This window comes from Carcharhinus amblyrhynchos, chromosome 14 (assembly GCF_965287045.1).
Source record: "Carcharhinus amblyrhynchos chromosome 14, sCarAmb.v2.hapA, whole genome shotgun sequence".
Lineage (NCBI taxonomy): Eukaryota > Metazoa > Chordata > Chondrichthyes > Carcharhiniformes > Carcharhinidae > Carcharhinus > Carcharhinus amblyrhynchos.
The window spans coordinates 61,362,884-61,381,316 of record NC_137337.1 but is presented as its reverse complement, the minus strand read 5'-3'; the positions used below and the strand labels follow the sequence as shown (position 1 = coordinate 61,381,316).

General features: G+C 42.9%; 1 protein-coding gene across 2 annotated transcripts in view; it reads right to left on the bottom strand.

Annotated features, from left to right (window-relative positions):
* Window positions 1–13,613, bottom strand: part of capn3a (calpain 3a, (p94)) — a 124,960-nt gene extending 111,347 nt beyond the window's left edge. For both annotated transcript variants that reach the window (XM_080202987.1, XM_080202986.1), the window contains exon 1: window positions 13,212–13,613. In XM_080202987.1, the coding sequence (XP_080059113.1) occupies window positions 13,212–13,472 (261 nt within the window). In that variant the 5' untranslated portion in view covers window positions 13,473–13,613. The remainder of the gene's footprint in view (window positions 1–13,211) is intronic.
* Between the last annotated feature and the right edge of the window lie 4,820 nt (window positions 13,614–18,433).

Here is an 18,433-nt window from a genome sequence, read left to right as displayed (position 1 = left end):
CAGAGGCCCAGCAATCTCATCCCTCACCTCCCTAAGCAGCCTAGGATAAATGCAATCGGGCCCTGGAGATTTATCGGTTTTAATGCCAGCTAAAAGCCCTAACACTTCTTCCCTCGTAATCGATAGATCTTTCAATTGGTCTACCGCTCCCTCAATGACCGTACCAGACATCAAACCCCTCTCCTTCGTGAATACAGACGCAAAGTATTCATTCAGGATCTCCGCCATTCCCTCTGCCTCTAAGCACAATTCCCCATGTCTGTCCCTGAGAGGACCGATTTTACCCCTAGCCACCCTTTTGTTCTTAAGATAGGAGTAAAACGCCTTTGGATTCTCCTTAACCCTACCTGCCAAAGCCATCTTATGCCCCCTCTTTGCTCTCCTAACTCCCCGTTTGAGATCCGTCCTACTCTCTCTGTATTCCTCCAACGCTGTGTCCGTTCCCAGCTGCTTAGACCTGACATACGCCTCTCGTTTCTTCCTAACCAGGTCTTCTATATCTCTAGTAATCCTTACCTTTTATATTATTGGTTGGATGAGAATTTAGGAGGCGTAGACAGTAAATTTCACCAAGATTGGTTGGCATAGTGGACAGTGAAGAAGGTTATCTAGCACTGCAACGGAATCATGATCAATTGAGCCACTGGAACTGACAAAGAATATAGGCCAGAACTTAACACCCTGTCCACCATGGGAATTGGAGCAGGCGAGGGGTGGACAATGGGAAGTTCCATTGACCAGGCAGGATTTTACAGTTTTGGGATGAGCAAGGCCGTAAAATACTGCCCTCAGTCCCAATTTATTCAACTTTGGACATTTGACAACTTCCTCATCCCAGGGATTAATTTAGTGAACTTTTGCAAGTAAAACATCTTTAAAACATAAGCCAAAACTGCATACAATATTCCAGATGTGGTTTCATCAAAGGCAAATGAACAATTAGTAAGACTTTTTTATTCCTGTACTCCAAACCCCTTGCAATAAAGGTTAACATGCCATTTGCTCATTGTATCCATACACTAACTTTCTGCATTTCTTGTACAAGCACAAACAATTCTCTTTGAACATCAACATTTACAAGTTTCGCACCTTTTAAATATATGCTGCTTTTCTATTCTTACAATAAGAAGGCTCACAACACCAGGTTAAAGTCCAACAGGTTTATTTGGAATCACGAGTTTTTGGAGCACTGCTCCTTCATCAACTGAGTGGACTGAATGAAGGAGCAGTGCTCCAAAAGCTTGTGATTCCAAACAAACCTGTTGGACTTTAACCTGGTGTTGTGAGACTTCTTACTGTGCCCACCCCAGTCCAACACCAGCATCTTCATATCATTTTTATTCTTATAACCAAGGAGAATAATTTCACACTTCGTCATATTATTTTCCATCTGTCAGCTTGTTGCCTCTCAATTAACATGTCGAAAACTTTTTACAGCCTCTCCGAGTCCTCCCCACAACTTAGCTTTCAACCTCGCTTTACATCATCAGCACATTTAGATACATTTCTCTCTGCCTCTTTTGTTTACGTCTTTAATATGGATTGAAATAACTGAAACCGCAGCGCTATCCTTACAGCACTTCACTTGTTGCAGCTTGCCAACTTGAAAATGCCGTTTTTGCCAGTAACTGACCCCTCAGCTATGGGAGACAGGACAAGGAAAAAGGGACACCCTTTCTCTCTGTGGAGCCAGCAATGGCAGCTCTATGAGGATGGCCTGCCAGCATGACAGTCAAAACCATGTGTCTAGTGCAAGACCTGGAGAGAAAACCTGGCAGGAGAGTTGCATACTGGTTTGCACTGAGTGCAAAATTGTGCCCTATACCTTGGGATTTTGGGCTGCTATTTTTGCCCCTCCACAAGTTTCAGTTATAGCGGTGATATCATGACATCGTGATGTCATGTGTCTCTGTGTGTCCTCAGCTCATTAACTTTATTTACTATGCTCCTTGCGTTTATATATATACCTTTTAACACAGCCAAATTCTGGTGTACCACGCATCTTCAACCTGCGCTGCTTTTGTCTTTCTGAGTCACTCACTAATTTTCCACCTCCTGTTCCTGCTCTGAATTTGCTCTTTTCATTTTATCTTTCCCTTCTTTTTTGAAAAGCATTGTTAATTTGTTCAAACGTCCAAACAGATGGGCCTGTTTTTGGGAAAACATAGCTCACACATCCACTGAGTAGAATTTTCTGCTTTTTCAACTAAAAGTCAAGCTGGTTCCATTGCTAGTTTTTCCCACCATTACGTTAGATCAGCGCAAAATCTAATGAAAATAAAAACATTTTCTTCCCATGAACATAGGGACCCCCACCACACCAAAACTACCAGGGACACAGAGAACACCCTCCTCCCCACAGACACACAGAACCTCCCCACCAGAGCTTCCCCCTCCCTGGCCCCGGCGCTACTTCTGGTACTACCTGGGCACTGCCTCCCGCCAGGGGATACTGCACTCAGGCACGACCCTCTTGACACTGGACACTGTATTTACCTGTGTGTCCCTGGCAGGGGCCATTTGCCATGCTCCCATTTTACAAAACCTATTGTAAACCCACCAACATGATGTCACGCTGGTGGAATAGGGGAGAGAAATCCCCTTGTGGGGGGAACGACACAGTGGAATGCCTGCTAAGTAAATGGTAATTGTATGGTAATGGGGCTCCCATTACATCTTTGGCGGGGGAGTTGCTGATGGGGAAATTTTGGCAGTGTGAAAGCCATTTTGGGACTCCTCTTGATTCTCCGCCCCCACTGCCATTTCTGACTGCTGAAATCAAGAGCAAAAATATCCCCCAACATCTCAGCTTCTATCTCTTTTAGAGCTGTAGGTTGGAGACCTTGCAGAATTGTTGGATTTAGTCCATTGAATTTCTCCAATACTTTTTCTCTGCTGATACTAATTATCTTAATTTCCTCACTTTTTTAGTCTCTAGATTATCCCTAATGTCTGGTAAGCAACTTGTAAGTTCTACTGTGAGGACAGATGCAAAATATTTGTTAAATATTTCTCATTTCATCATTCTTCATGATAATTTCTCTTGTCTCTGCTTCACAGTGATGAATTTTATTTTAGCTACCCACATAGATTTATAACAGCCTTTACAATCTGTTTTCATATTTTTGGATTTTTACTCTCTTATTCTATTTTTTCCCTGTCAACTTTTTGGTGGCCCTTTTTTGGCTTCTAAAACACTCCCAATCCTCAGATTTGCTACTATTCTTTGCAACATGAGAAGCCCTTCCTTTAATCTACTGCTATCCCTCACTTCTAGAGTGAGAAATAGTTGGTCTTTCTTGCCAAGTTTTTGTTTTTCAATCAAATGGATTTTTGTTGAGCATTTTGAATTGTTTCTTTAAATATTTCCCACTGTTCATTTACAACCGTACCTATTGGTCTATTTACCCAATTAGCCTTAGCGAGCTCACCCCTCATACCTATGTAATTGATGTTGATTAAATTTAAAAGACTCTTGAATATGATTGGAGTATATAAGAACATAAGAATATAAGAAATAGGAGCAGGAGTAGGCCATCTAGCCCTTCGAGCCTGCCCCGCCATTCAATAAGATCATGGCTGATCGGAAGTGGATCAGTTCCACTTTCCCGCTTTCTCCCCATAACCCTTAATTCTCCTATCAGAAACCTATCTACCCGTGACTTAAATATATTCAGCAAGGTAGCCTCCACCACTTCAATGGGCAGAGAATTCCAGAGATTCACCACCCTTTGAGTGAAGAAGTTCCTCGTCAACTCTGATCTAAACTGCCCCACCACCTTATCTTGAGTCTGTGCCCTCTAGTTCTGCTACCCTTTCTAAGCGGAAAGAATCTCTCTACCTCTACCCTATCTATCTCCTTCATTATCTTATACATCTCTATAAGATCCCCCCTCAGCCTTCTAAACTCCGAGTACAGACCCCATCTATTTAGTCTCTATTCATAGGCTAACCCCCTCATCTCCAGTATCAGCCTAGTGAACCTTCTCTGCACTCCCTCCAAGGCCAATATATCCTTCCGCAAGTGCGGCGACCAAAACTGCGCATAGTACTCCAGCTGTGGCCTCACCAGTACCCTGTACAGTTGCAGCAAGACCTCCCTACTTTTATATTCTATCCCCCTCGCTATAAAGGGCAACATTCCATTCGCCTTCTTGATCACCTGCCGTACCTGCAGACTGGGTTTTTGCGACTCGTACACAAGGACCCCCAGGTCCTCTGCACCATAGAATGCTACAGCTTTTCACCTTTTAAATAATAATCCCTCGTACTATTATTTCTGCCAAAGTGGATAACCTCACACTTGCTAACATTATACTCCATCTGCCAGATCCTCGCCCACTCGCTCAGCCTATCCAGATCTCTCTGCAGACTTTCTACACCCTACACACAATTTGCTTTTCCACTTATCTTCGTGTCATCAGCAAATTTCGTCACCCTACACTCAGCCCCCTCCTCCAGATCATCTACATATGCCACTTTCAAACCTAACATGGAATTCAATGGTGTTATGATCACTATTTCCCAGTGGATCTTTTACTATGACATTACTAATTAACGTTGCCTCATTACACAATACTAGATTTAAGGTAGCTTTATCTCTTATCAAATCTACAATGTATTGCTGCAAGAAACTGCCATGAAGAGATTCTACAAATGCATCTTGCTGTTACTATTTTTTGCAATATTGTAAGAGTCTATTTTTAATCTAATGCTATCCCTAATTTCTCGATTGGATGGATCTTTCTTATTGAGTTGTTTTTCCATGGAATGTATTTTTGTTGGATATTTTGAATTATTTATTTCAATGTTTCCCACTGTTCATTTAAGCCACACCTTTTAGTCTGTTTATCCAATTTACCTAAGTCAGTTGTCCCCCCATATCTATGAAATTGGCTTAGTTTAAGTTTAGGAGTTTTGTCTATGATTGCAGTATATCACTTTCAAATTTAACCTGGAATTTATGGAATTATGATCACAATTTCCCAATGGATCTTTTGTTCTGACATTACTAATTAACCCTGTTTCATTAAACAAAGCTAGATCTAAGATAGTTTTATTCCTAGATGGTCCAATGAACTGTCACGAAAAAGTCATGCTGTTTGTTACAAGCTCCAATATTTTCTTGTTCAATGACTATTGTTTGGGGGCCTAGAAACTACTCCAATCAGGTTTTTCTGACTCTTGCTATTCTTTATTTCCACCCATACTGATTCTACTTCATAATCTTCTGAGAGCAGATCCGTTCTCACTAGTGCCCTAATAGTGCATTGGAATGAATATATAACGGAGAGTTATTTGAAGAGGGCAACAAGCTAGTGTTGATTCAGACAGTCATAGTTGGATTAAGTATTCGCTGGCCATCAAGAACATTTATGGACCCTTCACATAAAACCCTCAACATCACCACCCCACAATCCATGAGAATACAAATGTATAGTAAAATATATAAAAACATATAAGCTTGTAAAATATTTACAGATTGAATTAATGGTAAAACACGGCTTATCATATATATTACAATTAAATGATAACTGATTCATTTTGTCATGGACATGGAAAAAAAAGTTGAACGTAAATTTATTGCCCAATGCTGCACTGTACCACAGCAATTATCTACTCAAAGCACATAATTATACTTAAAGATACAAAACACAAAGCCATAAATATTTCAACTGGAATATTTTCTCTGCAAGAAGTACCTGCTGTTTGTGCCATCTGAAATTATCTCAATCTACCTGCCATCAGATACTTATTTTCACTTCTTTATTTAACAGGGAAAGATTTTTTTGAAAGCTGGAATGGCAATAAACTACTGGGGAAAAATTACTTGCAGTTTGATGATCCACAATTTATTCAAAATAAGAACTGTTTTAACTCCTGTCTCCAGATAGGTTGGAGTGTTTGGAGAAGAGATTATGTAGTGCAGTGAGCTGAGGTTCAAACTCCGGTAGTGAACTAACAAAGGTTAATTAACAGAATAACTATATATATTACAGCGCATGGGAAAAAAGGTCCAAAACTCCTAGACCAAGCCCAGGCAAGCCTGAATGAGTCCCCAACTCAGCTCCCGATTGGAGCAGTGGGTCACATGAGCTTTTCAGGGCACTGCCTCTTAAAGGGCTACACCACCATATTTCTCTCCTTTAAGTTTGGAACGAAACACACAAAGGCAGAGAAATAGCTATTTACAAAAATAACCAAAAGTGATATGACTTCAAATACAGTTAATTACAAGTCCAGCCTGTCTGGTGATTTCTGAACTCACTGGGAGTGACGAAGCTCCTGGGCAGGCCCCTCTCCTCCTGCTCCTCTCTGGATGGACTTCCAACCAGTAAGAAACTGTTTGGGTCAGAATCCTCTTCATTTACCGATGCTGCCAAGGTTATTTTTCTTGCTGGGTGATGCACTTCACCCCCACTCACACTGAATGGTACCACCATTACCAGCACGACAGTACTTGACTACTACTCCTGAGCAACACTTGCTTGTCCCTCCCTTAAATAATTCGCATGTTTCCGCACTCCATTTCTTTGAACATTGATGATGTACCACACCAGCCCAGTCTTTTCCCCAACTTTCCCTGTGATCCACAGTGGTCCTTTCCAAAAGTTCCTTGCAAAAACCAGGTCGCCCACTCTGAAAGCTCACTGCAGTTTGCACGATCAGTGATACGTTGTCTGGGCACCCTGCTTTATCTCCACCTTCCCCACCTAGTTTAGAAATACGAGATATAGGCACTGCTGCAGTCACCCACCCACCAATAATTCAGCAGGGAACACCCTCATGGCAGTGTGAGAGGTTGTCCAATAAGCCATCAGAAACCTTAAAACTTTTAGATGGCAGGGAGCCTGGAGGCTGTTTTCTCGGTTGATACATTAAAAGGTCTGGACAGCTTTCTCTGCCAACCCATTGGACGCTGGATGATAGGATGCTGTTTTAACATGCCTAACCCCATCTGACCGTTAAAAAAAAGAAATTCCTCACTAGTGAAAGCCCAGCCATTATCTGACCCCAGGACCTCCGACAATCCATGGTTGGCAAACGTCTGCCACAACTTCTCTATCGTTGCCATTGATGCTATGGATCTCATCACATGCATATGGTGCAGCTGGCATAGGACACATTGCTTGACCACACTCTCAATGTCCTTGTCCAGACCTTGCCACCAGATATAGCTGCATGCAAGCATCTTCATCTTGGTCATGCCATGGTGGGCCATCTCCAGTAGCAGCACCTCACTGGCTGGAAGAGTAGGAGGGGGGCAGGGTTGACCGCTCTCAGTCCTGATAACAACACTCCATCCTCTACACTCAACTCCTCTTTTCGGCTTTGACAGGGCTAAAACTGCAGATTTGTCATCACTACAACCATGAAGGCCCATTCTTCTTACTTTCACCAGTGCTGGGTCTCTCTGGGTCCATGTCCAGAATTGCTGGGCAGAAATTGGTAGGATATCCAAAAAGTTCAGGACGGGTATGCTATCTTGCACCACTGGCAGGGATGAATCACTTTGCAATAGGGAAAAGGACTGAAGGCATTTGCATTTGAAATGTGAGGACCCAGCCCGTGGTGGACTGAGTACTCACAGGCCACTAACTGCAATGCCCAACACTGGATTTTGGCTGAGGCAATGGGAGGAATGGCTTTATCCTTCTTGAACTAGCCCAATAACAGTTTGTGGTCTGTAACTACCATGAAGTGCAGCCATGTACACATTTGTGCTTTTTTTGAATTGGTATTTCATCACCAAACTCTCCTTTTCAATCTAGAAGTAGCCTGTCTCTGCATCTGCCATAGTTCTGGAGGCGAAGGTCACAGGCCATTCTGTTCCCTCTCCCAACTTGTGTAACAGCACTGTCCCTGCTCCATTCAGTGATGCATCACACATAATCTCTTTTTTTTGGGTCAAATGCACCAAAAGGTCAGATGTTTGCAGAGCGATTATGACTTTTCAGAAGGCCTCTCTCTAGGGCTTATTCCAATAATATCATTGATATTTTTTCAGGAGTTCATGTAGAGATGCTAATAGTATTGACAGATTGAGTCATAATAATTTACCATGCCAAAGAAAGACTTCTGCTCGGACACGTTGTGAGGCGCTAGTGCCTCTTTGATAGTCTTGACCTTCTCCACTAAAGGGCATGATCCTTGAAACTCAGGTACGTGACCTCGCAGGCTTGAAAGTTACATTTGTCTTATCTGAACCTTACTCCTGCATCTTTAAATCTCTTCAGCACCTCCTTGAGATTTGCCAAATGTTCCTCTTGGGAATCCCTGTGATCAACACATCATTTAGGTACACCTGTATCTTAGATATACCTTGCAGCAAATTCTCCATGGTTCTCTGGAAAATGGCACAAGCTGATAAAACGCCAAAGGGCAACCAAGTGTACTTGTATAGACTCTGGTGAGTATTTGTCATCACATTCTTCCTTGAGTCCTCATCCGGCCCCAACTGCTGATACACATGGCTCATGTTGAGTTTGGTAAGTATTTGTCCTCCTGCTAACTTTGCATATAGGTCCTCACTCGTTGGCATTGGTTAACCATCCAGTTTGCCACTTAGTTTGCAGTTAATTTGTAGTCCCCACAGAAGTGAATCATTCTCTCTGGTTTCATCATGGGAATAATAGTGGCTGTCCACTCTGAGAATTGTACTGGCCTTATTGTTCTCAACTCTAACTGCTTCAGCTCTGCTTCGACTTGTTCATACAAAGCATAAGACATTGTCTAAACTGTAAACAATTTGGGAGTGGAATCTGAATGAACAATTAATATGGCTTTGACACCTCATATCTGCCTCAGTTGATTACAAAAGACCTCTTGGTATTTCCTGAAAACCACTTGGAAACTATCATCATTCATGCTGAAGATCTCCAGCCAATTTAATTTGGTTCAACCAATCTTGTCCGAACAGTCTGGGGCCTTTGCCCTTCACAATGTTGAAAGATAATCGAGCTGACTGACGCTGGGATATCATGGGCGCCGATGTTGTTCCCAATATTTTTAAGGATTCTCCCCTATATGTAGTTAACCTTGCCGAGGTTTCTTTCAACTTCATCTCTTGGATACTGCCTTTGAAGTATTTATACATATGTCTTCCCATTACAATGGCTGAAGAGCTAATATCTACTTCCATGTGGAGGAAAATACAATTTACCAATAATTCAATTACAGTGGGACTGATTTGCACACACTTAACTTATTCAACCGTAACACCATCAGTCTGTCTTTGGAGTTGCTCTGTGAGTTGCTATTTATATTATAGAACATAGAAAAACTACAGCACAAACAGGCCCTTCAACCCACAAATTGCGCAGAACATATCCCTACCTACTAGGCTTATCTATAACCCTCTATCTTACTAAGTCCCATGTACTTATCCAAAAGTCTCTTAAAAGAATCCACCTCCACCACCACCGCTGGCAGCCGATTCCACACACCCACCACCCTCTGAGTGAAAAACTTACCCCTGACATCTCCTCTGTACTCCCCAGCACCCTAAACTTGTGTCCTCTTGTGGCAGCCATTTCAGCCCTGGGAAAAAGCCTCTGAGAATCCACTTGGTCAATACCTCTCAACATCTTATACCCCTCTATCAGGTCATGTCTCATCCTTTGTCTCTCTAAGGAGAAAAGACTGAGCTCTCTCAACCTATCCTCATAAGGCATGCCACCTAATCCAGGCAACATCCTTGTAAATCTCCTCTGCATCCTTTCTATGGCTTCCAAATCCTTCCTGTAATGAGGTGACCAGAACTGAGCACAGTACTCCAAGTGCGGTCTGACCAGGGTCCTACATAGCTGCAACATTATCTCCTGACTCCTAAACTCAATTCCTCGATCGATGAAGGCCAGTAAACCATACGCCTTCTTAACCACATCCTCCACCTGGAAGTTGATTTGAGCGTCCTATGAATCCGGAGCCTAAGATCCTTCTGATCTTCCTCACTGCCAAGAGTCTTACCTTCAATATTATATTCCATCATCCCGTTTGACCTGCCAAAATGAACCACCACACACTTGTCTGGGTTGAAGTCCATCTGCCACTTCTCCACCCAGTCTTGCACCCTATCTATGTCTCGTTGCAACTTCTGACATCCCTCCAAACTATCCACAACACCTCCAACCTTTGTGTCATCGGCAAACTTACCAACCCATCCCTCCACTTCTTCATCCAGGTCATTTATAAAAATCACAAAGAGCAAGGGTCCGAGAACAGATCCACTGGTGGCCGACCTCCATGCAGAAAAAGACCCATCTACAACCACACTTTGCCTTCTGTGGGCAAGCCAGTTCTGGATCCACAAAGCAATGTCCCCTTGGATCCCATGCCCCCCTCACTTTCTCAATAAGACTAGCATGGGGGACCTTATTGAACGCCTTGCTGAAGTCCAGATAGACCACATCTACGGCTCTTCCTTCGTCAATGTGTTTAGTCACATCTTCAAAAAACTCAGCCAGGCTTGTAAGACATGATCTGCCTTTGACAAAGCTGTGCTGATTATTTTTGATAATACTATAACCTCTTCAAATATTCATAAATCCTTTCTCTCAGGATCTTCTCCATCAACTTACCAACAACTGAGGTTAGACTCACCAGTCAATAATTTCCTGGGCTATCTTTTCTCCCTTTCTTGAATAGAGGAACCGCATCCGCAATCTTCCAACCCTGTGGAACCTCTCCCGTCTCCATTGATGACGCAAAGATCATTGCCAGAGGCTCTGTAATCTCTTCCCTTGCCTCCCACATTAACCTGGGGTACATCCCATCCAGTCCCGGTGACTTATGTAAATTGAAGCTTTTCAAAAGCTCCAACATATCTTCTTTCTTAATGTCAACATGCTTGAGCTTTTCAGTTCACTGCAAGCCTGCACTACAACCATCAATGCCCTTGAGCTGGAGTTTTATTTTTCTTTGCCACCCAGCGGTTCTTCCTCTCTCTGCAATGAATGTGGATGTGGCCCTTCTGGTTGCATTCAAAACAGACTTTACTCTTAAGTCTACATGCTTCTTAATGATGCTCTACCCCGCACCGGTAACACTCTTCCAATCTTTTGATCGACTAACCTCATCTTCTGTTCCATTGTCCCCGCTCTTGTTCACTGCTCCTGCTTGCACTAACCTCCATGCCCTCGTCTTCGGTGCCAAAATTACGAAGGACCCCTCTCCCAAGCCTATTCACGTCACAATGCCGCACAATCTGTAGTTACTAGCACCCTTGTCAGCTCTCATCATAGCTTGTGCAATCTCCATGGTTTTGGCTGATGTAACAACATTTCAGCCAGCAGCTTTTTCTGTATCATCAAATTGTTCACCCTACAAACTAGTATGTCTCTAAGCATATCTTGCACTGTGGTTCCAAAATGGTACTGTTCAGCTGTCTCAATTTAGCCACAAACTCTGCAATAGACTCTCCCAGGTTCCTGTTAGTTGACTTAAACTTATACCACTGTATGATTACAGATGGCTTGGGATGAAGGTACTCCTTTATCAAGGCCACCAGCTGCTTGAAAGGTTTGGTATCAGGGTCTCTAGAGAAGTTAAGCTCTGGATCAAGTTGTACTTTTGGGCTCCTCAATATTTACAGGGAGGTGTTGAGGATGGGGAGACACTACTGATGTTATTAGCCAACAGGATAATCCACTGTTTCTCCTCCTCCTCTATTCCACTGGCTCTAAAGAATAACTTAAGGTGCAACATATTGATCCCAAAATTCCACATTGGGATCAAAAGCTTTAGATAGCCTAGTCAAAGGCATTCTTGATGCATATTTGGCTGTTGTGGCCTAAATCCAGTAGAAACCTGGTCTTGAAATGCAGCTGGTCTCGCAGATCTTTCAAGTTACCCTCATTGCCACTGTAGCGTAGTGAGGTGAGGCTCGAGCTCAGGTCAGTGAACAATGGTTTATTAACAGAATAACTATACATTACAGAGCAAGGAAAAAGACCTCCACAGGTCCAAAACTCTGACGCCTGGAATAAGCCTAGGCAAGTCTGAGTGAGTCCTCAACTTGGCACCTAATCGAACCTGTGGGAAATACCCCTTAAAGGACTATGACAAATTAAAATATCAGAATTGGCCAATGAACCCCGACCCAATTGCACTCCAGACCCTTTCTACTTTTAAATGCAGAAACCAGATCACACATGTGGCTCTCACAAAAGACAAACAGGGTCCTAATAAACAGACATAAATGTCACTGTAAGTGAGGGGAAGTTCCTTGCTGTGGGATTTCCTGCAGTTGAGCCAAGTCAGTAGCTGTTGGCTCCCAAAGCAAGTGGCCCTTTCAACATTCCAATGAGTCTGGAGGAGAAGGAATTCTCTCACAAGGAATCCCCCCAGCCTTCCCCTATCCCAGTTGCTGTCTGGAGCTGATGTTCCCTTCCCCATGAGAAGATTCTTAGCTATGGCCTCCCAATACCCATATTCCCTCCCACTCACCAACCAGGCTGTCAGTGTGGCTGACTGCCAGCCAGCTAGACCCTGTCCTACAATATGCAAATAAGAGTCAACTATTAAGATCCTCGGGTGTCTCCACATCCCTCACATTTTTATTGCCTCCCTTTAAATAGGGCGGATTGGTGGCACTCCTGCCTCATAGCGTTGAGGACCCAGGTTCAATTCCAAGCTTAGGTGACTGTCTGTACAGAGTTTGAACGCTCCGTGTCTGCGTGCACTTCCTCTGGATGCTCTGATTTTCTCCCACAGTTCAAAAGACATGCTGATTAGGTGCATTTGCCATGCTAAATTCTCCTTCAGTGTGCCCAAATAGGCACTGGAGTGTGGCAACTAGGGGATTTTCACAGTAGCTTCATTGTAGTATTAATGTAAGCCTACTAGTGACACTAATAAATAAACTTTAAAAAACTTAAGTATCGAGGCAAATAGCCTGACAATTAAAAAAGGATATGTTGCCAAATCTGGAACCATTGATGTGGCTGACTGCAGATGCAAGCCATTACCCAATTTCACTGCAAACATGCTGCACACCACTTAAACAAAACCATAGAACAGGAGTAAAAAAAATCAGAAAAACAAACCGTTCATCAGAGAAACATTGCAATCCATTATGAGGAACACACCTGATTGTACACTCTAACTTAGACTGAGAAGCTTTCCCATGTCGCACACTATAACAGGCTAAATATAAAGCTACCCACAGACTGCAGCATTGATTTATGTCAAAGAAACAGCATGTCACTCACTGGGGGTCTTTTCCACTCCAGCTTAAAGGGCATAGCCTGGCTGTAAAATAGTGAGGAGTCATTAGCAGGGAATTCCTCATCTTCAAACAGGACACCTTTTCTTAGACACTCGTCTTTCAGCTGGTGAAAGACTTCACTCTTGGTAACAACAACATTCTTGTTACGATGGATGATAGGATACAGGGCAGCTTTGCTAGCCAGTTCAGATCGGCTCCGGACTTGCATTGATGATTCCTGCACTGTGTTGATGACATGAGGCATGGTGACAATCACACGGTTTCAAAAAAATGGAGGAAAATAATCTATAAATAGGAGAAAAAAAATACAAACCACAGAACCAGGAAGGAAATTGCACTTGGTTTTTCATAAAAGAGCGAAAAAGATTGGCTGTTTGCTTTTGCAGCTTATAAATACAGTCAAAATATTTCAATCAGTTTCTTTCAGGACATAAATCCACCAAGAAAGCATAAACCATAAAGCATAGGCTGTTCCACCAAGTATCACATTTGAGGGGCACCAGGGACTCTAAAGTTTTGATTCCAGGTTTCTCACAAGGCTCAAGATTGTTTTGTACGATCACAGTAAAACTTCCTCACAGTTTTCTGTTCAGTAAGTAAAACATCCTCACAGTTTTCTGTTCAGTAAGTAAAACAAAATTCAAAAAAATCATCCAAGCTGTCAGCACTATATTTGTTGAACCTTTCCGAATTGATCTTGCTCTTTCTCTCTCTCTCTCTCTCGTTCTTTCTCTTGCTCTCCCTTGGGCTTCTCAGCTGTTCTGGTTTCCATGCAGAAGTGAAGCCAGCCAACGGTAGCAAGCAAGATCAAAACACTAAAAATAAACTTAAGGAGGCTGTGCCTTTGACAACTCTATTTGTCCTCTTATGAAGGATCATGTAAAGGGAGACAGATCAGTGCTCATTTAGCAGGATTTTTCTGTTTTTCTCGAATTTCCTCCTTCTCAAGGTACTGTGGTTACAGTATACTGGCAACAAGCAGTCACTCAGCACTTGCAAAACTTGGTTAGGAACCCTTACATTTAATCGATAATTGTACTGAATAGTCGGATGGATGAGAGGGTGAGTGGAATTTTCTGGTCCTGCCAATGGTGGGAAGAGTGTTTTTTTTATTCCTTCGTGGGACATGGGCATTGCTGGCTGACCAGCATTTATTACACATCCCTAGTTGCCTTTATTCAGAGGACAGTTGAGAGTTAACTACACTGTTGTGGCTCTGGGGTCACATGTAGGCCGGACGAGGTAAGCAGATTGCCCATCCTAAAGGACATTAGTGAATTAGATGGGTTTTTCTGACAATCAACAATGGTCGTCAGTAGATTTTTAATTCCAGATTTTTTTTTCCAATTCAAATTCCACCATCTGCTGTGGCGGGATTCAAACCAGAACATTAGCTGAGTTTTGGATTATTAGTCTACCAAAAGTACCACTGGGCCATTGGCTCCCCTCAATGGCAGGACAAGAAAATTTGGAGTGTAGCCAAAAGTCAGTTTCCTGCCATGGCATGAAGATGGATCGTAACTTTCTGCTTTTGAGTTTTATGGTAGGTTTAGTTGCCTGTTGTGCCATGTTGGGAATTGAATTTGCGTATTTTTGCATTTCATTAATGTTCATTCAGTTTGTCAGAATCAGGCTTCCACTCCAAATCAAACAACCATACCAGCATTAAACCATTGTGAGTCACAACCAGATATAATGGACATTTATCTGGTGAACTATATTTCACTCATGACTTTGAGATCCGTGCAGGCAACAGTTGCCTATCTTTCATTGCACTGCACTAATGGCTGCTCCAACTCCATGCCAGGGCTGCTCAGGAGTTAAAGGAGCACAGAAAATAAGCAATGGCCAGAGACACATGACTGACAAGGCATTGAGGGATATGTCTAAGGCTTACTTGGGCAGTCACAGCATACAGTCAGGGCCAGAAAGCAAAGACAGTCTAGGATGGTGCACATCATGCTAAAAGGCTGTGCCTGGCATCATATCCTGGTCCTAGTTCAGGGAGGGGAAGGGTCTGTCTGCGCTGTGTCAGTCACAATATGGTGTACAGGGCATATATTTCATACCTGGGTATAGGTAACTTGGTTGCAGATGTAAATAGGGAACTGGCAAATAGGGGGAGCACTTGGCGAGTTTCATGTATGGAGGCCTCAGTCGGTCACTGCACATAGGATCTCAAGATAGGAAGGGGGTAATTTGACATGTGGCATCAGGACATCAACAGAAAATGGTTTGGGGAAGGATAGGTATATCTACCAGAATCCTATGGCTTCTATGATTAAAGGGAGCGGAAACAGAGAGAGAGAAACTTACACATGATGCTCTTCCAGGATGATAGGAGGGACTTGGACAGTCTGGGGAGGGTTAGAAATTGGTCTTATAATAGAAGTGGAGCAGCTGCATTTCTGACAGCTGACGGAATGACTCAGCTGAACAACAACCTTGAAAATAAAATCGCGGGGGAGGTGTCGGAGAGCTTGTGAAAATGGTTAGGGGGGGCATGGTGGCACAGTGGTTAGCACTGCTGCCTCACAGCACCAGGAACTCGGATTCCATTCTGGCCGTGGCTAACTGTATGGAGTTTGTACATTCTCCCCGTGTCAGTGTGGTTTTTCTCCAGGTGATCCAGTTTCCTCCCACCGTACAAAGATGTGCTGGTTAGGTTGATTGGCCATGCAAAATTTCCCCATGAGTCCCAAGATGTGTAGGGTAGGGGAATTAGCCAGTTAAGTATATGGGGTTATGGGGAGAGGACCTGAGTAAGATGCTCTGTCAGAGACAGAGTGTAGTCTCAATGGGCTGAATGGTCTCCTTCTGCACTGTAAAAATTTTATGATCCTATAACAACTGGATTTTTGGGCCTTTTGAAGAGGCACCTTACTAATTTCCACATTTGGATATAGCAAGCACGGCTCAGTTGAGACATGTTAGGAAAACTCAAATGCCAAGTCAGACAGCATCTGTGGAGAGACAATAGGGCTAATGTTTGGTATTTGGATGACCCTTCATCATGGGTATTTATTAGCTCATTAATAAGCTTTATTGATGTCCTGCCATCAGCGGCTGGTAATACTGCTTCAACACCTTCCACCCTCCCACTTAAATGGAGAAGAATTTGCTGTCACTGGGAACTCACCACATTTATCTGAAGGGAGCATGAAGAAGATCTGGATCCCATGTTGCAAACAAATTTAAGAACATAAGAAATATGAGTTGGAGTTGGCCATTTGGCCATTCAAGTTTGCTCTGCCATTCCATAAATTCATGGCTGATCTTTCTCTTTAACTTCCCCATGTGTCATGATTCCAAGTGAACAAAAATCAATGAATGTCTGTCATGAACATACTCAATGACTGAGTATTGTTCTCATTCATTCATATGATCTGTGTGTCACTGGCAAGGCCAATATTTGTTGCTCATTCATAATGCCTTTCAAAAGGTGATGGTGAGCTGCCTTTTTGAATTATGGCAATCCATCTGCTCTAGGTACGCCTACAGAGCTGTGGAAAAATAGTTCAAGAATTTTGACTGAATGACAGTGAAGGAATTGTATAGTATCAAGTCAGACTGATGTTGGGCTTGGAGGGGGACTTATAGATGGTGCTGTTCCCATACATCTGCTGCTGTTGATTTTCAAAATCTTGGAAGATGTGATTAAGGGGTCTTAGTGAGTTGCTGTCGTGCATTTTATATGTGGGCAAACTATTGCCATTGTGTATCAGTGGAGAAGAACATAAGAAAGAAATAGGAGCAGAAGCAGGCCATCCAGCCCTTCGAGCCTGCCCTGCCATTCAATAAGATCATGGCTGATCTGAAGTGGATCAGTTCCACTTTCCCGCTTTCTCCCCATAACCCTTAATTCCCTTGTCTATCAAAAACCTATCTACCCGTGACTTAAATATATTTAGCGAGGTAGGCTCCACCACTTCTACAGGCAGAGAATTCCTGAGATTCACCACCCTTTGAGTGAAGAAATTCCTCCTCAACTCTGATCTAAACTCCACCCCCCCCCCAATCTTGAGGCTGTGCCTTTGAGTCCTGCTGTCCTTTCTAAGCAGGAAGAGTCTCTCTACCTCTACCCTATCTAACCCCTTCATGATCTTATACATCTCTATAAGATCACCCCTCAGCCTTCTAAACTCCAACAAGTACAGACTCAGTCTATTTAGTCTCTCTTCATAGTCCAACCCCCTCATCTCCGGTATCAGCCTTGTGAACCTTCTCTGCACTCCCTCCAAGGCCAATATATCCTTCCACAAGAGCGGCGACCAAAACTGCACACAGTACTCCAGTACCGGTGCAAAACTCTCAACTCTCCAAAAAAAAATGACTGAGTGTGGGAGGATTGTGGTGTGGAGCGCACCTGAGAGAGCAGCACAGATCGCTCTGTTATTCTCGCCATTATGACACTTAGAGCGGGATATTCCGGCTGCACCTGCTCCAGGACTGCAAAATCCTGCCCGAAGTTAACAGACCTAAGTATGTCTGTATCCTGCCCACTACGATTATCAGGCGAACAGGACAGTAAAATTCCCAGAGTCATATTTTGGGAGAATTCTGTCCTTGATATTCTATAAAAGACAGGGTCAGAACAAGTGGAAAGGTCCAGGTAAAGTATTAGATTATGATGGGAAGATAGTAATTCTCCAGCTCACTAATCAAACTATTAGGGTACATTTATCTAGGTTATTTACAGTTGATTATAAACTTGCAGAATCTGAGCAATTATTAAGCGATGAAGAACCCTGCATCTCCTATGTTCCAATGTTTGACAGCTATGACAAGCAGATTAGAGTAGATAAGGGCTGGGTTGATAAACAAAGTGATACCAATGCATAAGAGTACTTTTCCCAAAGGACAACTGCAAAACACAGTAGTATGATAACATTCATACAGAAAGGTTCCAATGAATGGAGATATGCAACTATTGTATGGAGAGCAGGAAAAGGAACTGGCAAATTCAAACATTGGCTAAGTATTCAAGATTATGGATAGGAGGTAAGATATATGGACTAGCAAATGAGATAAAACTGAAAGGCAGAGAACACGATGAGTTCAGATGACAGATCTGGAAATGACTCCAGCCTTAGGGAACAATCACGTCCATGCAACAGTAGCTCCAATTGTGGAAGGGAGAGGTCACATATCAATGGTCCAAAAAGAATTAAGCTGTGGCTTTCCGAGAACAGGTATATAGAGAAA